The sequence below is a fragment of the Cariama cristata genome, unplaced genomic scaffold (assembly GCF_000690535.1).
Source record: "Cariama cristata isolate BGI_N322 unplaced genomic scaffold, ASM69053v1 scaffold16988, whole genome shotgun sequence".
NCBI classification, from domain to species: domain Eukaryota; kingdom Metazoa; phylum Chordata; class Aves; order Cariamiformes; family Cariamidae; genus Cariama; species Cariama cristata.
This window is the reverse complement of record NW_009631914.1, coordinates 1023-24052: the sequence shown is the minus strand read 5'-3', so window position 1 is coordinate 24052 and position 23030 is coordinate 1023. Positions and strand designations below refer to the sequence as shown.

At 39.1% G+C, this 23030-nt stretch overlaps 1 protein-coding gene across 1 annotated transcript in view; it reads right to left on the bottom strand.

The window, feature by feature from the left end:
• Positions 1-22286, bottom strand: part of DCHS2 (dachsous cadherin-related 2) — a gene marked incomplete at its 5' end in the record, with an annotated part of 55415 nt that extends 33129 nt beyond the window's left edge. The window contains 6 exons of the mRNA XM_009706162.1: positions 371-525; positions 6377-6476; positions 7117-7304; positions 8313-9332; positions 10691-10927; positions 22055-22286. Of these exons, the coding sequence (XP_009704464.1) occupies positions 371-525; positions 6377-6476; positions 7117-7304; positions 8313-9332; positions 10691-10927; positions 22055-22286 (1932 nt within the window). The remainder of the gene's footprint in view (positions 1-370; positions 526-6376; positions 6477-7116; positions 7305-8312; positions 9333-10690; positions 10928-22054) is intronic.
• Between the last annotated feature and the right edge of the window lie 744 nt (positions 22287-23030).

Genomic DNA, 23030 nt, shown 5'->3' with positions numbered 1-23030 from the left:
GGGGTGCGGAAATCTCCTGTCTCCCCCACTTTCAGTCCCTCCTGATATTTTCTTTTCATTCTGCCTGCCTGGATATTTTGCTTCTCTTTTCCAGTGTTCATAATGACCTCCTACTAAAGCACAAACATTATCTATTTGCAAGACAACCCAGAATGCTGTTGTGTATTCTTAACAAATCAAAATAAGCCTGCCCTCTCATTTCCTCCCTCAACAGAAAAATGGCAAAAGAAAATTACCATGAGACAAAGTGCTTATAATTTTTAATTTCTTCCTTTCTTCTGTTTATTTCCCTAGCTTCTCCCAAAAATGTTTTTCCAATGAAACTATGTATCTAACGTAATTGTTCTATCTGTACAACATAAACAAGTACCTGGATGTAAACAGCAGCATGTCCTTGAAGTGACGGTATCCCCTGGTCCCTGGCTGTGACCATCATTCTGTAGTCTGATCTCTCAGCATGTGATAGAGACCGGGTTGTTCTTAACTCCCCACTGACAGCATCAATCTGAAAGTCTCCTATATCCTCTTCTATCGGGAAAAACTGGATATGAGTTATTGCAGATCTCTTCAGTTGCCTCCATAGTAGTGAACACTGTAATTAACAGTAAGAAAGAGCAGGACCCAGAGGAAAGGGAAACTGCTGCACTCATTTGGATCTCTCTGGCTCATTTGGTTCACCTCTTCTTCACTGAGTACATAGTTATTATAAACTACTTACTCCAGACTCAGAAAGCTACAGAGACAAAGGCTATGGAGTACTAAAGCAACTGCTCAATTTTGTACCGATGTTACTCACACCAACAGTGCGTGCAGCTGGAGAGCAGCAGACATCCCAGGACTGATACTCCTACTTCAAACATAAGTTGGCAGGCAGGCCCAGAGAAAGAATTAAGTCTTAGTCTCCGAACAGGCCTGAAGGGTCAAGTAAGTGATGCTGGATACACAGCTGGCTCACATCCCCCACAGACTACGGGTCAGCAAAGAGCCCGATCTACCACTAAGGCACGGCAACAGCAGCGATGCCACCTGCCCTGCCTGTGCTCTGAACAAGGAGCTAACTGGGGGTAGCTAAAATCTTACAGTAAATTGTTGCAGAGCAACATGTGCATATTGGAAATCATGCTTGCATTCTTCATCAAGGACTGGTCACATGCTAATAACAAGGAACTTCTAATGAAAATTATTACCTGCAGCTACTCTATAACACATTTATTCTAGAGTTGCGAAGATTAATTCTATCATAGAAGGGTAAATAGCCCTTTGTGACTTAGAATCATAGAATCATTTAGGTTGGAAAAGACCTTTAAGATCATTGAGTCCAACCGTAAACCTAGCACAGCCAAGTCCACCACTAAACCATGTCCCTAAGCACCACATCTACACATCTTTTAAATACCTCCAGGGACGGTGACTTCACCACTTCCCTGGGCAGCCTGTGCCAGTGCTTGACAACCCCTTCAGTGAAGTAATTTTTCCTAATATGCAATCTAAACCTCCCCTGAAGCAACTTGAGACCGTTTCCTCTCATCCTGTTGCTTGTTACCTGGGACAAGAGACTGGCACCCACCTGCTCCATTTTCAAGGAATGCAACACAAATTACTCTCCAATTTTTAGCAAAATGGGAAAGTATCTATTACTTGGTACACCTTACCAGAAACTGAAAAAAAAATCAAATTTGCCATAACTACTTCTCTCTTAAAATATTATGCAAACAACTTTTTGCTATGTGAATTTCTAATAAGGTGTGCTAGTGGGTTAAACAAAGTTATGCAGAACAACAGCTGCTATTCTAATAAGCAACTGTGGTAAAAATAAATTCAGTGCAGATGTAGTACACAAAACACCCATAAAGAATTATATTTCCATAGGCACCTAAGTGAGCATGAAGCTGTTTATGTTCTCCAAATCTGCACATGCAAATTAGTTAGCTGCATATATAGATATTCATTTTTGTATCCAATCACCTCACCCGCAACTGTAAAATATTTGCACCTGTAGAATTTGAAAAAATACTGAGCAGGCTAGTTAGAAAACAGGGTTTTCACAACCAACAAATAGGAGTTATTTTTATAAGATTGTTCTGCTATTTTTCACTGTCTATAGGTTTTTAACACTCCATGAGTCCCTTCTGGGTTGACTCCTGCAGTCTGGAAGGTAACGAGGAAATTGCCAACAAAAGGAAACAATATGCAGAGACAACTCTATTCAATGAGACAGTCCTGCATTCTGCATTTTTCATGATAGTTTCAAAATATTAATGCTGCTATATTACTGTTTTCATAAATAGCTCTTGGTTACTTCCCTGGTTTAGGTCCCAACAGTATGTCTACATTCACACATACACTATTTTGTTCCATATAATGTTTCAAGACACAAAACCCAAGCTAAGCAAAAGGCAGAGAAAATATGAAAAACAGAACTCAGTGTGAATTGCATGCATATAATTTTAACATTTTGCTAAAACTGACATGTAAAAAAATGGATAGGGAGAACTAACAAGAAAAAGAAAACAGTGAACAGAAGTGCACGAAAACTATTCCCTTCATTTTTCTACCAAAATGGAGTTACAGTTACCAAATTGAACCAAAATTAAAAAATTGTTTAAAAAAAACCCACAAATCAGAGAACAAAAACATTGCAAGTACATAATTATAATATGAACATGAGGCTATGAGAATTCACCCTTTTTTCAGCAGTGATGAGGACAGTCAGTACCTCTTAGCATAAAGACCAATACTTGTTTTTCTGTTTCAAGTAGCAGAACACAGATAGCTAAGCTCAACCGAAATAGGTGTCAGTCCACACAACTTCTGAAGGGTTGAAGCTTATTTGATAGGAGAAAGGAATGGTCAGAATCTACAATTTTGAATAAAATGAAAGTGAGCTGGTCAAAAAAGAAACTACCAATAGCGTTATTCACTAGACACTACAATTCTACTAAAATCCAAATATTTCATGAAACCATCAGTTTTGCACATATTTTGGTGGCAATAAAAGTAACAGAAAAGTTTGATAAAGTTGGAAAGAGATATTGTAAAAAATCAAAACTCCTTAGGACTTCTATTTCGAAAGTGTTTCTCATTTTCGTCTTTTTTATCTGGTAATGCACTATAAATACCGTCAAAACAGAAACAACTTATTTCTATTTTTCTGGTAATTTATCAGTCTATTTTTTTAATTTATTCATAGACAATTTCAAAGTGTAGCCATTTGATTCCAAATCAGAAAAAAATTCAAGGAAAAAAACCCCTTATGAAATGGATTTCCCTTCATCTATAGGCAGACTAATCAAACTTTTATACTACATTTTGTAGCTAAAGCAATTTCTTCCATTTCTGAATTTCAAAAGCCTACCTAAAAACAGATCTCATTTTTCAACTGATTTAATAGATGACTAAGAGAAGAGATAGACCACTTTTGAATACTTTCGCCCAAGATTACCGAGGGCAAGTGTATGTGAGTGGTAGCTTGCTCACTTTCTACATACACTCCAAATCCTCCTCGTCATGGAGAATTGCAGCCCTCTGCAAGTCTAGGAATGCTCCCTGCATGCTGCTTGCAAATCACCCTGGAGAACAAATACTTGTCCACAGGCATACGTACAACATTTGCCAATTCGTGTGTGTTAGTGGTGTAAACTAGGCTTCTCCTAGCACTCTGGTGGTCAAGTGCTAATGTATCTGTAGAATTGGTCCAAATATAACTGTAAAAGCCTCTACTTTGCCAGTGCTAGTCTTAACACACAAAGCAATAGTTTATGATGCACCATAAATACAGATTAATTTTTGTTATAAATGCTATACTATAACCTATCAATAGTTGTGAGGAAGGCCAGACAAATCACTTTGCAATTGTCAGCATCACTAAGGAATAGTACACATAGCCAGGATTCACCTCCCTCTGATTTAGGTTACTCTCAGTGATAACACAAAAGTGGACGTACGGCCATATGACCATGTATTTCCATACACATGAATGTTTAAGGATGATTCGTTTTGATTTTCTGGGAAGAGGGAGAAGAACTGAAGGAAACAGTTCTCCTCTGAAGGCTAAAATTCATCTGTTGCGTAAACCTCATAGTTCTTTTACAGATTTTTCATTATGTAATTTTTTGGCATCTGTCATTAGCCCTCCTGCATAGCTTAACCTATTGCTCCCATTTTGGCATTTCTTTAAGGTCTCAAGAACTTTAAAAATTACCCAGTGACTCTTACAAGCTTAACAGCTGACTCTGACTCTCGGAGCTCTTAATCTTGTGGCAGTCCCTCAACTGTTGAAAACAGCACCGGTCTGCATGCAGTCCTCCGATTAACCTGATTTCTTTTTGTTGAACAAATACAGCTGTAAATCAGATCATATTTCTTCTTCATATTTTAGTAATAAACAATATCCCAGAACTAGAAAATACTATTTTAAATATCAACCAGGCAAGAACTTCACCATGAAACAGAAGACCAGATGTTAAAGGCTGTGAGCCAACTAACAACAACAATAACAACAAAAATTAGTATCAGAGAAGCTCAGTTGTTTCTGGATTTGTTTACTGGGAAAATATCTAGTTCCAAGGCCAGGAGGGCTCTTTTAGTGGTTTTTTTTGCTCCTGTTTTTATCCTTTTGTTCTTTCTAGAGACAGCACTGGCAAGACCAGTCATATTTTGTGTCGCTAGTCAATTTTTATAATTTGAACTCTTACTTGTTCCCCTCTGGCACTCTACAGTGAAGTCAGTAAGAAAATTCAATATGCTGTTTGAAAGAAGGGGATATAGTTAGAGATACAGACAGGCAGAGACCCCTGAAGAACAATTCCCGTGTTGCCTGGTGATCACCCCTCAAACAAAAGGTTGGGTACTACTCATCCCCTTTCTCTTAAGGGGGATCATTTCATGCAAAAATATTATTATTCACAATGCAGAAGTCTATGATCGTCTCCAGTTCCCTCTGGAAGAGACAGTCATTTGTATCCAAATTAAGGGAATACTACTATGGCCATAAACTGACCCTACAGTTTTTTTATTATCTACTTATATTTCAACTGCAAAATTTTCAACAGAGTTGTTAAATGTCTCATTTTTTTAAGCATCTCTTGATGGAAGAAAGCAGAGTTAGTTCTCCGGCCCTTGTGGATTTGGATCTTAAAGTCCTTCCATTACTCCACAGAAGTCGAAAGGGTACATAAAGACACAGTATAACATAATCCACAGGAACCTTCTGGTAATTTCAGCTTCGGCAAGAAGAGGCTACAGATTCCCTTGCTGTTCAAGAGTGAGGAATAATGTAGGTTTGCAGTATTTTGTTCTTTACTCTGCAGTGACAAATAATTGTAATGAGTTTAAACCAACCAAGCCCACATTTGAGCTCTGCCTACACAGAAAACAACACCTGAGGAAACGCACTGAGTGGGTGGAAATGGTGGAAATGTTTTCTTGCTCTGATGAAACAGGATGTTCTATGTGCAAGTTACCACAGACTACAAATACCAAGCTTAAAAGGTATTGATTACATTAAGCTGGCAGAACAGAGCAGGTACCAAAATAAGAAATAGTTCTGCTCTTGGCACCTCTTGCTGTTTTGAACCAACAGTGAAGCAAAGCAGGAGGAACAGTCATGTTTTCCTCACTGGTTACAGAGAGAATTCTCTCTTGCATAAAAGTGTAGCAAGTGGTATGTGGCAAAACCAGAGATCGCATCTATGCCTCCTACAGTATTAATGCCCCAGTCCCACTCAGGTTCTAATTTAGGACTGCTCTGTTATTGATTTCACTGCAAACAAAACTGGATCCTACAGCTTACCCCAGAAGTGAACTATTACGTGTAGGAATTACAGGGAAAACTAAAGACAAGAAGTGTTTTTAAGTGGCCACACTATGTCAGGCTAACACAGTGCTAAACAAAGGGTGAAACATGAACTAAAAACCAGAAGCCTTGTTGTCTGCCCAGATTATCTGCTGATCCTTCTGATCCCCCTCTCAGACTGTCATGAACCATTCTTTTAGTAGGAAAATTTTCAATTGGTCATGGGAAAAGGGAGATCATCTTTCCTTTAAGATGTTAAACAACTGACTGAAACACTAAACTGTACAGTACAAGATCACAGTCCTAATCTTTTCTGAGTACTGTTTGAACATCCTCTGGCCAGGCACACAAGCAACCAAACCCCTGGGAAGGCGGGATAGAGGGGGAAGGGAAGAAAGGTAGCTGCTTGCATCTCCTCAGATACTTCGTCAGACTTACGATGGTCGTGATTCCTATTTACACATGCACCTTTATTCTAACAGGCACAAAATAGACATAAAATCCCGTATGTATACATGGCACCTCTAAAACTCTAGTTATTTCAATGTATCTTTTCTTATGAATAACACTTTAAATTCTTACCTGATTCTATTGAATATAACACAACACCGCTGTTTCCAGAATCAAAGTCTTTTGCAAAGACAGTGGTAATAAGTGTCCCCGATGGCTGCCCTTCCAAAACCTGTCATCAAGCAGTTTATAAATAATTTGCAAATATACGTGGTTAACAACGAGTCTTAAAATAAATTCTTCGCCATAACACAAGAGTTTAGCTGTTGCTCTGTTTTCTATTTCAGTAATATTTACAGTCAGTGCAAAGAACATTTCAGGAAACGGTTAAATACAGCTCTAGCAATCCTCTGCTACAGTCTGCATATATTGCCAATTCAAAAAAACTTTAGTACAGCAGACTTGGAGGTCAGAAATTAAAAGAGATTCTACCGCATACATAAATAAAATTATACATGTATATCCTTTATATCTAATACAGCTCTAGCAATCCTCTGCTACAGTCTGCATATATTGCCAATTCAAAAAAACTTTAGTACAGCAGACTTGGAGGTCAGAAATTAAAAGAGATTCTACCGCATACATAAAGGATATACATGTATAATTTTGTTTATATCTAATGGTATACAAGGCATAGAAGTGTCATCATTTGATAAATTCTGAAATTCCCAAATACACCCGAGTCTCAGTTAAGAATGGGTTATGTTCCTATCTTGGTGCTGCACTGTTACTGTCTCACAGCACAGGGGGTTTGGGCTCCTGCGGCGAGGTGGTGCCCGGAGCAGGCAGCGCATCCTGCCAGCAGCACCCACCTTGAGCTGCAGCCCCCGCCCGGGCACCGCCTGAGGGAAGAGGGGCTTGTTGTCATTGAGGTCCCTCACCACGATGTACACGGCTGCTGTGGTGTTTAGCCGTGGTGACCCGTGATCAGTCACTAGCACGGTCAGCTGGTGGTGAGCTTGTTTTTCATGGTCTAGTGCCACCCAGTTTATGATTTCACCTGGTGGACAAAGAAAATGAAGGAGAAAGGGAGTTAGATACTTACTATATGCTAGCACTCATCTACATGCAATTATACATTTAATCTAACGTGAAATAATGATACGTCTTCCGATACACCTTAATGCTGACATTAAAACCCCAGTTTTCCAAGCTCCATTCCACAGAAACGTTCTGTCAATCACAGTTTGCACTTGTACTGTAGTAGCACATTACAATCTGCTTTGAAATGATAATTTTGTTTTGAGATTCATACAGAGAAATTCTGGGAGAGCCTGTTCACTCCCCATGAGGACAGGACATCTGGTAACAGGAATTTTTAATGGCAGATCTTCGCTCGGTACATATCATTTTGCTAAACTGGACTATTTACAGTGCCTGTGCTCCTTACAGGATTCCCTTCCTCTAGGCTCTCCACGCTGTGGTCTGCGGTGTTACACTGTGTGGCTACAGCACCTATTACTCAAGGCAGTTGGGATTCACCGCAGAGTATGCCCTGTGCCATGAAAAGCTTCTCTCAGCCAATTTGATTTCTGTAGTGCTATGTACAACATGAACTCAGTTTTGATGTAATTTACAGATGTTTTCACAAATATTTTAAATCACTGTAACTATCAAATGTCATAGTTACCTTTACAGTTATTTATGGCTGATCTGTACTTTTCAGCTGTACTTGATCACAGCCAATTAAGTTCCTCATATGAACTACTGAAGCTATAACTTAAAACTCCCTCTTTAAATTTGTTACAGTCAAACATTGAAACTTATGACCGAGGAACCAGAATGAAGTCATGAAAAAAATAAAATACTAAGGTTTACTTCATTCTTCATGAACATGTATTAGATTTATTTCATTCTCCAAATTGTGAAGCTCTGAGTTAGAATATTCATATATCAACCCAAGAGATTCACAGCAGTTCCTGAAAGCTTTACACTTTACTTCCATTTCCTTAGGGAAGGCTGCTTTCCAAAAGCAGTATTAGGCAGATTACAAATCATAAAATGCTACCTGTGTTGGAATTAATCTTGAAATACTTTCCATCAGACAAGAGAAAATAGGAAAGTTGTCCATTTCTTCCTGAGTCTTTGTCAACAGCTGTAATGGTGCCAACCACACCTCTAGGAACTGGATTTTCCTCCACTTCAAAGAAGTAGCTTTCACGCATAAACATAGGAGAATTATCATTTTCATCCAGGACTTTAACTATTACTGATGTACTTGCATTTTGCCTGAGGTTTTTATCCTCGGAGGCGCTGACCAGAGCTCTAAAACTTAGTATCTGTGCACATTCATAGTTCAAATGTTTCCGAAGATAAATCCAGCCAGTATCAGAACTGATTCCAAATGCAACAGAATCTGTGCTAGGCTCTAAGGAGTATGTCAGCTTGGAGGTAACACCGTGTGGATCAATTGAATGGGCCTGAACCTGAAGGATTCGGGCACCTGGAGAGGTAGCTTCACTGATTTCTACTTGATACACCAAGTTTTGAAAAATCAAAGTAGGGCCCATCTTCTTTTCTTCAATAATCACTGTCAACATCAGCAAAGAAGTCAGAGAAGGACTTCCACAGTCTTCAGCTGCTATGTGCAGAGTATATTCCCGCTGCTTATCTGCAAACACTGTCCTGGTGAGGTTTACCACTCCAAGGTTTGGATCAATGCTAAATACATTTGACTGCTTGCTTGCAATACTGTATTTGATTGCCCCGTTTAGGCCACTGTCTCTGTCTTCTGCATGAGCAATGTAGACTGCAGTGCCAGGAGGCTGGGTATGTGAAACAGTTACCTTATCAGATTTAGTAGGAAATATTGGAGGGTTGTCATTAACATCTATCACAGATATGTTGACCTGGGTACTACTGTAGACAGGGGAGTTACCCAACTGTGACTGAACAGTGAGCACCACAACAGACTGACTTTCATGGTCAAGCTGTTTTTTGGTGCGGATGATACCAAACCGGGGGTCAATAGAGAATCTTCCATGTGGATCACCAGAGGAAATTCTGTAAGAAACCACTTCTAAAGAATCTAGAAATGGAAATAACAACAAAAAATGTAAAATTACATGAAAGTGGTAACATGAAGGTTGGTAACACCATCTGAGAAGAATGCATGCTGTTAAATTCAGTGGAATAAATGTAAGCTACACACATTTGACTTTCTTGGGCTTTTTATGCTTTCTTCCTGTCCCTGGAGCCCTTCAGTAAAATATAACTGTATACAGTTTGTCCACTTGTGGACCGTTTGATTTTCATCTCATTGGTATGATAAAACTCTATAGAGAAAACAGTATAATAGCCTCTCGTTTTCCCCTGATCTAAAACATGGAAAAAACACTCCTATAAATTAGTCTTTTGGGAGTAATTTCACTACACACAGGCATTCACTACAGCAAGGAATCAAACAGGGGGCAGTTCTATGAAAGAGCTGCATTTTACTGCACTTACTGTTCATGGATGACCATTGCTATAACCCTTATACATCAGATGCTACCTAAAGCAAAAGCTATCTACAGGTTCAGGCTTATTGGCAAGGCTGCTCTGCAGGTGCTACCTCACCCTGAGGACAATGGTCAGTGCACCGTCCTTCCAAGAAGGAGAAAACGGACGGACCTGACTAATCAAGCTCACATTAAACCTCTGCCTCTACCACCTTAAACGTACAGATCCATCATTAAGTTGGTACATGGACTCATGGCTCCCACTGCTCTGCATAGGAACCAAATATATACGGCTCTCAGGACAGGGTCTTTTAAGACTAAGGCCTGGCAGGAGCTAACCTGTTTCCCTCTGAAAATGGTAACATAACCGAGTGGATTAAATACATTTTCAGAAGGTCCCATAAACATTCATCTGGACTTCACCACTTAATTTGAGAGAAGGGGGGAGGGAGGTTTGTTTGTTTGTTTGGGAGTTTTTTTGTGGGAGGTGTTTGGGGGGTTTTTTTGCAGCAGCAGCACTGCACATAGATTCTCTGAAACTTCTGAATACTTTCTGATCAAGACTATTGCTCTGAGATTTGTCTTGCATGGCTAATGCTCTAACACAACCCACACTGTCACACACACCCTTCCTTACACTTTCACAACGTGCTTCCCACCTCCCCATTTACAACTATAGAAATCCATCTGGAAGAAAATGGAAGCAGTTGCCCATCCCCATGGACCACCAAGGAGAGTACCACAAATCTCTACCTGTTCTAAAGAGCATCCCGATACAGCAGTGATTACACTAGTTGCTGTAAATACCAACAGTAAGTACTATTTAATGCTGGCCAGATTGAATGAATAATATGAAAGTTTAAAAAAATAACATTAGCAGCATTTATTTCTAGCTGACAGTCACAACAAAAATGCAATGTAATCTCTGACTGAGCATGCAACTTACTTGGAGGCTCTCTGGCCTTTACAGTGCCGATCAGGCTGTCTTCAGGTGCATCTTCGGGGACAGAAAAAGTATACCAGGATCTCTCAAATGTGGCAGGGGCAGCAGTGGTCTGGAGGATGTGTACTGTGACAGCTGCATTGGTGGTAGAGGGAAGGCCACCCCCATCCCGCGCACAAACAGTCAGGAAGAGCACAGAATGCACCATGTGGCCAAGAGCTGAGATCAGATAAATAATCCCTGAAAGTACACAGAAATAAAAGAGCAATGAAGTAAGTTAAAATTCAGCAGGCTGTCAAACTAGTTTCAACATGTACCACCACTCCAAGAGAAGGTCAGACAACGTGGACAAAAACAGCACTCCCAATTCCTTTTTGAGAGCCAAGTTTTTTCAAATTATATGGTCTTTCACATGCAGAAAGCCACTAACACACAGCAAGTTCCGTGTCAAAACACAGTGTCCATAATTCTGATTTTAGAAACACAGATTCAGCTAATTCTTTAACAACTTCATTGAGTCAGTGGAGTTGTTCTGAGTTTTCAGCAATGTTGGAAAAAACTCAATTTTACCAGTCCCAGCCTATAGGAATCTGGAAGTGCATTAGGGTGAAAAGATACTTTATTGTTACAAAAGACAAATTTATCTTTGCAAACAGTAAAGCTAACTTTATTTCAAACACGCTGCAGAGACATTCTGCTCGAGTAAGTCCTAAATAAAACATCCACACAAATGGGGTTGAAGCCCCAAAATGCAGATCTTAGGAGCAGCAGGCTCTGCGGAAAGTATCTGGGAAGCCATCATCTGCTGTCTGATGACAAGTTTCTGGTAAAATACCCTTCAATAGTGAATCCTAAGGTCTGTTGAATTTGCAAGCTGCTAACAATTACATTTTATATAAACTATATTAAATAAGTAATTCTTTGAAAAGCAAATGCAATACTCTGTCCAGAAATACAGGACGTCGGACGTGCTTTCTTCAAGATAAATACGTTTTCATCCTTTAACTCTGACAAATGAGACTAGCTGTCTCCAAATACATTCTCTTCTGACTGCTAAAATAAGTCTTTAGTAGTATCAGATAATTATGCCTAATTTTCAAATACTCTCTATATAACTACAGAAACCCACATCTAACTATTATTACCTAAGATGGTAGTATGGGTAGAAAGAATGAACATGGCAGGAATCCTGACTCATCTTCTTCTACAGCAAAAGCTTGTACGAACTTCAAAGAAAGCTTTGGTTGAGTGAAAACTTCAGTCTCAGCAATGAGAACTACATCCAAACCATACCTCTCTATGGGATGTTCATAACGGTCCACAACATTTATCCAAAACTGATACTTGTTAATTGTTTCGTGAGAGATAGTGAGTCATTCTTTGTCCTTTGCAAGCAAATTGAGGATTTATAAATGAAGATATAAACCCACAAATACATCATTAGTCCTCAGAGCACTCTGAAATGTCTGGTCTAGATGAAGTGAACATAAATACTCAAAAATGTAGGGGTAAACACTAGATCATAGAGCAATACAGCAGATCACAGCATATTCTATAGTTACTTCATAAATTGTGTAACTAAATTATAACCTGACGCACACAGTTTAAGACCAGGTGCTTTCAGCCAGGTAAAGATGGAATAAGTACATGTAATTATGTCCTAGAGAGCACTAATATTGGTTTGTCTTATCTTTTCCAGCACCTTCTGTATCGAGCAGGAGGAAGAACACTTTCGCTTATTCTGAGGTGACAAAACCCATTCTAAGACCCTTTGGTGGTCACAGATTCTGCAACACACAGAGAATTATTTGCAAAGTAAGGTTTTCAACATGAAAATGGAGAGGTGACCCAACACAAGAAAATTCTTCTTAGCAATGAGTGAGTTTAACTAAATGTACAGTAAATGCTAAAACTGTAGTGAGTTAAGTAAGATTTCAGTAAACTCAAGTGATTCAACTAACAGGAACAACTTGATACATACCAACAGGTATTTTTAAGAAATCACCTATGCTTTTTGTAGAAAAAGCTGTAGCAGTTCAGTAAAACCAAATCTTTAAGCTACCTTTGTCATTTCCTGGGTCTCAAGACACATTTAGTAGAGATGATATTTGGCATTCAAGTTGGACATTTAGTGGTCCTACTTGTCAGACAGGGTAAAAATTAGATTTAACTAAGTGCCTTAGGAGAATCAGTGCATGATTCAACTACAATATATCATCTCAAAATTTAGGGTGAAGCCACAACACTAATTTGCTACAATGTGTTTTTAAGCAGAATAACGGAAAATACATAACATCCTTATAAATATTCAAATGTGCATGCAGTATACTTTCCAATTATACTGCCAGGACATTATAGTAACAAACTGTGTCTTGACATGCTTAAAATGCATTCAAAGTGTCTTCAGGATCAAGGAAGAATGCTTTCCACTAACAACAAAGGACACTTATTCCAGTGTGACAAACCACAACAGTGTAAAAACACAACAGAGATGCAGACGGATTCAGAATTCATCACTGATACAGCGCCTACGCCAATAACTGATGCACTTCCAAGAAACAACCTTATTTTGGCCTTTTTTTTGGTCTTTTTTTTTTTTTCTGATGATGATTGGCTTTTATGATTAGTTAGCTCAACAAAGCAGTCTTCCAAGGACATAAACTTTTGGCATTTCCTGAGATAACCTGAGCAACTGTAGCTCAAAGGAAAAAGGGTTTTAACCTTTTTTTTTTCCCCAGACATTAAATGTATAAACATGGATTTTAAACGCTGTTGCTGTCAAATGAAATTAAATCAATCAAATGGACTGCATTTTACTAACTAGACCAATTGGGTATTTTTCCATTGACAAGGTCAAAAATATATCATTCCCATTTTTGATACTTCAAGATGTATGTGAAGAGTGGGAAAACTTTTACAGAAAAGCATCACACTGAAATTCTTACTCTCAAAGGAGTAACTACTGGCTTCAGAACATCCCTTAGCAAAGGGTGGAGCAAACAGTGGTCTACCCCAGGAACTCTGAAGACCTGGTGGAACTGACCTAGACAGACTACAGCACAGTCCATGCCAGTTCAGCTACAGAAAGTAGACAGGAAAGAAAAAAACAGATGAAAGATTTTTGCTTTCTCTCTTCATTCTTTTGCTGTGTCCTAGGGATGGAAGGGAATAGGCAACTACTTCTCACCAACTCAGTCCTCTCTTGCAGGACCAGGGACGCCCTAAGAACAGTGGCAGATTCCAAGTAAAAAGTATATGACTTCCATATGGTTCCTTCCAGTCTCAAAACTGTAGTATGCAGGAAATTTTATAACCCAGTTTGACTTTTAATTATATACATTCTGTTTCTTTCAGTATTTGTAGGACTGGGCATTAGCTTTGCGTCTGGTGATATAAAATCTATACAGACATTTGAGACAGCTCTACCATATGCTGGGGAACATGCCACATTAGGCTCTATTATGGCACCATATGACAGGAGAGAAGCTGTAGAAGTAAGCAGCATCTAGGATCCTACTTGTTATATGGTTATGTAAAAACACTGCCCTGTGAATACAATAGACAGTCGTGACCGCTTGGGTCAAAAGTAGCTGCCAGCACAGCTCAGAGCAGGCGGGCTAGGTGTATTTGATCTGAAGTACAGCGCAGGACATCCCCTAGTACTACACTGCAAAGGTAGAAACACGGGGTCAACTGCAAGAAGCAGACAGCAGGTATGCGAAACTCAGAGGTATGCCTCACTAAATAGTAGGCTGAAGATGAGTCCCAGTTTTCCTTTCTTTCCTGTTCCATAATTAAGAAAAGACAATGGCTTATTATTGTTACAACTATAGTCATTTGCAGCCTGTAATCTGTGGCTTCAGAGAGCTTAAAAGACAATTAGGTTGCTGTGGTACTCAATATATTCTTTTATTATGAAAAACAATTTATAGAAACACTGACGATGGAGAGGGAATGATGAGACGGCTCCTCTACAAGGATCGTTTTACCAAGACCGATGCTCCCAGCAGAGACCACACAGACACAACTGTGGTTCCACTTTAAGAAGTCACTGCGTGAAAAATGCTACCTTCTTTCTTACAGCTTGGCTCCCCATATATATGGATAGTCTTATCAGCTGCCTTTAAAAACATTTAATTCCCATTTTTAAAATTTATTGTTTATATTACTGTAGTGCCTTGTGCCTTGAAGATTTTACCTCTGGTAATTACTGATTCTGCACGAGAGAGCTGGAATCAATTCTGCTTCACAAGTGAACAATTACATACCAGATGAAGTATTAATATCCAGCCTCATTTACACCTCAGAAATCTCATTTTCTTCACTAGATCTACATGGGTGTAACCGGTTGCAGACTGCAACCTTTTTAAATAAAAATATGATACAGAGACTGCCTATCATGATTTGCATACACATTTTAGACAGAATCTGCAATGCTGGTTGTATGTTACCAACGGCCACCGCAGGCTCTAGTTAGGGAACAGCTCTGCTCCAGGGCAGGTCAGCTCAGCACAGCCGTGTTGGAATTTACAGATGTTTTGCTGAAGAACAATCTGTGCTTACTGGCTAGCATAAACTGTTACAATGCTTTCGAGGATTCAATGTACAGTGAGAGCTAGTACTAACGAACACTGAAATCATGACTGTCAACCCTTTGATCTACTTCAGACTTCCTCACTTGCTGTACGTGTTAGAGCACTAACTGACAAGTTCTTGCTCTCCACTTTGTGCCGATCAACAACAAAAGACAAATGAAGCCAATGTTCGCCCAGAACATGCAAATGCATTAGTGAAAGCCAGGACTCCGCAGCACCCGCCATCCTCTGGTAATGACAAAATCTGTCCTGGGATTTTATTGTTCTTATTTTTGTAGAGATGCACTCTACTCCACAGGTGGGTGAGCTGCTAAGTGCTGTTTCTCAAGAGTTAAAGGCAGGAGACAGGCGCCCACATATAATGATTCTTTTCAAATATATTTCTGATTATCTTCATGAGCTTGTGTTCAGTCCTAACATTACAACAGTATACATCACCAAAGGAGGTTCACTCACCAAAAGCACTTTTTGCATGGCAAAAATAATACTGGTTATCCCATTAGGATTTCCACACATACCCCTAGCTGACCACTTGGAAAGCCTATCTGTTTTTCCACAGGGTCCTCATGTAAGCAAAGCAAAAACCAGTCCTACACTTACAGCTATTCATAGGTAAACAAAACATTTTCCGTTAGTCAAGCACTGCAGAGGTAAAATCAGGACACGCCAACTTCAGCAATAAAGTCTGGATTGCAGAGAAACGTGTACTCATTTAATAGCTTCCAACATTTTCTCATTGTTCACGAAATAAAGCAACTTTAGAACACGGCAAGAGGAATAAAACCAACAACTATCAGTACTCTTCCCATGAAACCGCATGCCCTAACAACTTCAAAAGACGGCAGTATTTCTTCAGAAAATATCTCAGGACGGGTCAGCTGGCACACCCTGACACACAGCTCAGACAGTAAGCAGATGGCACAAAGGTACATATCGTTCATCACCCCACTTCACCTTCAAAGCTGGCTGCTGCACCTGCTGTTTAATACCGCGTAGGTCAGGGCTGACCCACTGATCTGCTCAGAGCGTGTCTCGCCCAACCTAGCATGCCAGCTTCTCGCTGCAGAGACACACGTACAGCTTTGCTTTTTATAAACGTTTTATGTATCAGAAAAAATTTCAGAATGAGCATAGACAGGGTGATCTTCTGATAAGTACAGTTAGAAGGTGTAGATTTTGCATTAACATTAAAACCAGCATTGTTCTAGGGAAGAAGGATAATGTTTCTGCTTGACATTTCTATTGATCTGACTCACTACCTATGCTCTAATCTTAGCATCGCATTTAGGCTCCAGTTTTAGCAATTTACCTGTATTTAAAAGGCACCTTTTCTAGTGAAGCTGCATTATTGATGGTAACCATAACAACAATCTGCCAAACGCACTGTTCAAAGAGCTGGTTTAATAATTGTTGGGGAAAGGGAGGAATTAATGAGGAATTACATTGCTATTTACAGTCTACCTGCTGTAATACACACAGCTTCAGCTCACAGGAAAAGGCTTTAAAAATCTTCACAGCACAAACACTGTTTTGAGTTTCAGTGAATAAAAGGGCTATTTCAAGTTTTAAACTATTCGGTATTTGAATGTTTTCATAGTAAATAACTGATTCCACTTGTATCAATCTCCTGTCCACATTTGTACTTTACAGAAGCCTCATATGCCTGCACTAGGGATGCTTTTGACACTGACCTCTCTCTAGCAGATTCTTGTGCTAAACTCAGCTTTCCTCTTACAAAAGGAAATATAAATAAAACAGGTTAGTGTCTACAACCAATACTATATAAACACACTGTGTTTAATCACAAGACTTTGCTTGGCATATGAAAGTCTATTCCAGAGCACTTCATCCAAATCCGACCAGGTTGGTAAGCTGCATTGTAACCAACCTGTACCCTGATCTATAAATTGATGTACGCAGTTCTAACACCGTGCCTCTCCCAGAAGTACAGCACTACTATTTTAAATACTACATGTTACAGGCAATTTTAGTGAGCTAAGAAGTATCCATAAACACACAAAACAGGAATTTCTAATTAAGGCAGTTCCATTATTCACAAGCAGAATATCCACCTGAGCATCAGCCTCTAATGTTGAGCAAGAGAGGGAACGAGTCTAGTACTAGAATGATTTTTGTATCACCTAGGCTCAGTCTTCTGTTACACAAGTACTTTTCAGACAAAGTCTTGCGATGGACTACTTGGGATGCAAACTTTTCTGTCTCTAGAGACTACAGTTTGCTAGTTTAGGAGGTCACATGCCTCCTAATGCTCAGGGCAGGCAAAGGAACATGTAAAGCTGGCCTCTGTCAGCCTTCCCATCTACCATCTAACCATGGAAAGGTTAAACACAATTCTGCAACTTGAAGAAGTGAGCTATAGGACTGGACTTAAAAATATAAGGCAGTACTTATATTTACATTACCAGCTTTTTGGATCAAGTGCTTGGCCTAACTGCTATCTGAACACCACCATAATTCTAAATTCTCTATCTAAAAATTTTTTAACAACTTATATCACAGGTAATATTAATATTTCAGTGGCGCTGTCAATGCATGGTTCAAAGTTTACTACAAATCAAATTAGCATAATGGTTGTTTCTTTTGCAGGGAAAAACTAATTTATAAAGCATCTTCTGTAAGAAGTCCTCAGGTGCTGGACAATCCTAAAAAATGCTCATGAATCCCATGAAAAGTTGCAGACAGATAAACAAAATTTGTAACTTTTTTCCCAATGATTTTGAGAAGCTGAGAGTTTAAAGGAGGTAAATTTTTTAGCACAATGGTTCTACCAATTAATACTTTCGTTTTTTAAAAGTTTGGTTGCCCATTGATCTCATGAGGGATGAATCCCTAAGGAAAGGGTATGCAACAGTAAGAGCCCATCAAAGAAAGGTCTCAAACAGAAGCTGGATCAGACCCATTCAGAGCTTTCCAAACCCCCACATTGGTTCTAAAATGAGTGTTTCAGTGAGCAAGTTCTCAACAAAGAGCAAGCAAAGCAAGCTGAACATGTCCCCACCAGCTAGAAGCCAGGCAGCAGCACTCTGAACACGCTCCCCATTTAGCAAGAAACCACAGTGCTTTAGCAATGAAGTCCTCATGCGGCTATTCTGAGCAGGGAAGCTGCTCCACTTCACTCAAAATGCTTAAAGAAATATTAATAGGGTAAAAAAAAAAAAAAGTCTTATGACTCCAACTTTAATCAACTGATTAGAACACCCACCAGAAGGCAAATAGATCCAATGCTGCTCAAAGCAAAGGAAGAACTCAACTGGGTCTTTCTGGTGACCACAGCAATCGCTAAACTGTTAGGGATTTCAGTTCCCCTCTTACTTCGTGAATCTATTGCTTCGTCTCCTTAATTTTTAACGTTCAAGTCAAATGAAACATTTCGCTTGAGCCTCTTCCATTTTAAATTTCAACACAAAACACCCTCAAATTGTCAACAAATTTATATCTGCTACATATTCTTCAGAATACTGTTAAATCTAACATTCAGCTCCTCAAAAACTCTCATTTTCTACAGTACATATTATAAGAAACCTGGAGATACTGAACCCATTGATCATCATGTTAATCCACTGTTGTCTCACTATTTCAACCTACTATGAACCTCACAGGACAGGACTAGGGTTTGGTAGGGGTTTTTTTTGCTTAGTACAATGCTAACGGTAGTTCAACAAAGGTTTTAGAACTCACCATAGGACATCAAAATTAAACTTAATACAGAAAAAAACAAGTATTACTTTGATGTAGCTTTCTCTATACTGTACTATTACATGTTTAAATATTTCTTCCCTAACAAACAAAAACAAATAAACAAAAAACCCACCAAAAACCCCATGTTAATTTGTCAGTAAAGCAGCATATAACCAAAGAGACATAATTTGCTGTTGCAGGGAGATTTCCTCTGTTTCTGATTTGTTTTGTTTCCTTTAATCTGACATAATAGTAACATAGAGTATGTTTGTTGTCCAAAGAGACACAAAGAGAACACATCCACATAAAACAAGAGTTTTTAAAAAAACCCACACCAAAACCCAAAGCATACACCATCAAGTGGGCAGGACTCTGGCCTGGTGAACCACTGCCTTTGAAAAGATGAAGGCAGAGCCTTCTCCATGCAACCTGTACAGCTCCAGCACTGCCGCACCACCCCACCAGGTCACCTTTGCTTTGTAGCTTATTGAAGGTTTCCAAAAACATCTTTTTAATCAAGGACCTTTTCAATCAAGCTGCCAGCCTGCAGATCCAGAAACAGCTAAATGCACAATCTGGTAACAAAAGTTGACTGCCATGGTAACTGGAGATGATATTTCTTTGAAGGTACCGTACCACAAGCTGCACGTTTCCAGCACAGATACAGAATGAAGCCTACATGTCCACAAATTACTCAGCTGAGACTGCTAATTTTTCCTCTGTGACTTGACTCAAACAAAATTCTTCAAAAGGTGAAAACTTAGTGAGCTAACCCAACGTCTCCGACCTATTTCTCCGAGGTGCAGCATTCCGAATACGCTGACAATTTCATAGAAAAGACCAAAAAAACAGTAATTGAAGAAAGTGCGGTTTAACAAAACAAGTGGCCTCAAAATGTTCCAAAATAAAACACTTCTAATTTTAAATGTTATTTATGTGAACCTCTTCATATGTTTAGCAAATGTACTACATTTTATGAAAATGCCAAAAGCAGTTTAAAAATAAAATATTTTTTCCTGCAATACTGTACGAAAACATCATTAATCACCATAAAAATGGCCTTGTTTTCTTTAGAAAGGATGTATCCCCATTTTACTTTGATGCATATTACAATCTGTTACATATTAAACATTGCGTTATACATGGAGTTAAGCAAAGTTTGGATTTTTTTTTCCACTGAAAAGAAATTTTGATATTTCGACCTTTGTTTTCAACCTGTATTGTAATAAAAATAAAGCTAAACTTTTTCATGCAATGAAAATTTTCTAAGATGTGACTGTTAAACAACAGCATTTCCATTTTTTTCAATAAAACTAAACTTGTCAACATCCTTCACTGGAATGAATCTATTCTGGTGCTCCAGCCCTCGGATCATCTTCGTGGCCTCCTCCAGACTCATTCCAACAGGTCCATGTTGTTCTTGTGCTGAGGACCCCAGAGCTGAAGGTCGTACGGCAGGGAGGGGGGGTGTCTCACCAGAGCTGAGTAGAGGGGCAGAATCCCCTCCCTCGATCTGCTGGTCACGCTGCTTTTTATCACTGTTTTGTACCACTAATAAACACTTGTTTAGAAACTAAAAAAAACAACTTTTAAATGGAACATCTGCTCAATTAAAGGCTCTTCCTTCCCACTCCTATTGAATTTACCTATATACAACACTCACATGTCACAGTGCTTGAAACAAAGCTTGGGTGTGGCTTGACCTCATAGCATCTACATATCAAAAGCACCACTGATGTATTCTATACAGTCAGTGGCTGACCAGCTGGTACGATATCCTGTGTTGTGAACACAGCTCACGATGCAAAGCTAAAAGCTTTCTTGATACATCCATACAATTGCTTTAACAAAGCAACAGCCAGAAGCAAGACATAGCAGTGAAGAACTCGGGTTACAGTTTTTATTTTATTATTTTATCCATTTCTCTTTTAAAAATTGGTTATGCTCCAGAGAATCTGATTTGACAGGCAGTTAAATAAATTCTGAAACAGCCAAGACAAGCAGACCGACTTCCTAATAAGATTAGTTTCTTCTGTTCATCAGAGTATGTTGGGGACCATGCAAGAAAGCAAAAATAGGCACCATTTTGAAAGAATAGAGCGTTGCAACATTTTGTATGCCAAACAGCTAATATATACACATGTACAACCGCCCCAGAAATTCTTAAAACATATAAAATAATCCCCTATGTCATGACCATCACAAAGCAAAACCGTTGATCAGGACACATTTTATATGCAAGGGTTGGCTCTCAAGTAAAATGGTAGCTACTGTTTAGTTAACCACTGCCTGAAAGACACCGTGGACGTTTGCAGATACACTGCTCATGTTCTTTCCAGCTGATGTTGATAACTATTTTAAGGTTAGAAAGCAGACTACAGGGGCTGCTTTGTGGCCACAGGAAAAGTAATTCAATCTGTGAGATTCAACCTGTCTTTGAAAAAATTCACCCAGATTTGCTTTTGCCTTAATTGTTTCATTAATCTCATCGACACTCCTTCATTGAACCTCTCGCCAGAAACCAGATGGATGAAGAGTTACATCAGGAAGTAAAAGGCAGAAAAAGACAGGTATGAAGCTAATCATTGAGTCAAACAGGGAAGCAGTGCGATATTATAAGACTGTGAGCAGAATGGGGACTTATTCCAGCACAGAGTGGGGAAGGAAGATTAGGATAGAAAGAGAGATGAAGTCAGAGGACAAACATCTTGAAGGGTCTTTTACTGCTCCCCAAGAGTAAGACCTAAACATTTCAGGAATTCAGATGTTATTGTAAAAAAATAATGCTTTGATTATTTCTTACAATCATGAATAGATTTATGGCTGAAAATAGTGGATAAGTGGCATACTGCTTGTCCTGAATTGTACTGGTATGTACTATGTTTCCCATTCTGTTTATTCCAGTGAATGCAAAAGCTTCATGTTAAACCCAAATCCTCCATCTTCTGCTAGAATTATTTTCCAGCAGAATCTAACTTTCAACTGTATGACATGACTCCAAATAAACAAAGCATCGTCAAGGAAAAGGTACATGTTGTATAATTACAGCCTGAATCATAGACTCATACAGTACCTGTGGATGTATCCACTGTGAAAAAAGAAGAAAATTCTCCTGGGACCAGTTCGTATGTGACAATGCCATATATTCCTGAATCTCTGTCTGTGGCAACAACATTGATGATCTCTGTTCCTGGCTCTGTGTGACTGCTGATGCTCGTCACATAGACAGCTTGTTCAAAAACAGGTTGATTATCGTTGATATCTTCTATCTCAATCCGAACAAAAGCTTGGGCACTCAGCCCACCCTGTTGGATAAATCAGAAAGATAAAAAAAAAAAAGAGGTCAATTTTAAAAGTGTACACAATAGAATGATGCATGCCTGGCTTCAGCCCATCATGAGGAAACAGAACATGCTGCAACAATCCTTAGCAATGAAAAAGTCTGTTAAAAACAACTTACGCTATCCGTAATACCCAAAAATACTGCATTTAGGCAAGCGACACGTTCAGAACAACTCCAGTGGGCTGAGTACACAAAGAAGCTCAAGTTCTTATGATGACGAGGGCGGAACACAAAGTTATTTCTGTTAATATTAACGAGCACTACACATATCAAATCCTTACTAGTCTAACCTCACTTGTTTTTACTGTCATCACCTACACACCACTTATTCCTTCACAGATAAAAGTCAAGGTTTTCTGTCCCAGAAACACATGCCCCTCATGTCAACTGTGGTGCTCCAGTAAAGTAGGAATAACTTCTTTCTATGTATGCATCTTTCAGATTTAAAAGCATGACCATCATAACAGCAAATATCAGGCTTTTTCAACTATTGATTAGGAACAGACTGAGAGCAGAGCAGTGCAGCACAGCCAAAAGCTGACCTGTCAGCCTGCTGCCTGCAAGACCTATCCTCACTTTACCAACCTGGCAGGTTCAAGCAGTTCTGCTCATGCAGCGTGTATGTGTGCCTATAGATACATACATATATTTGTGTATATATACATGTACGTGTATATCTCTCTATACGTGCGCACGTGTGCTTGTC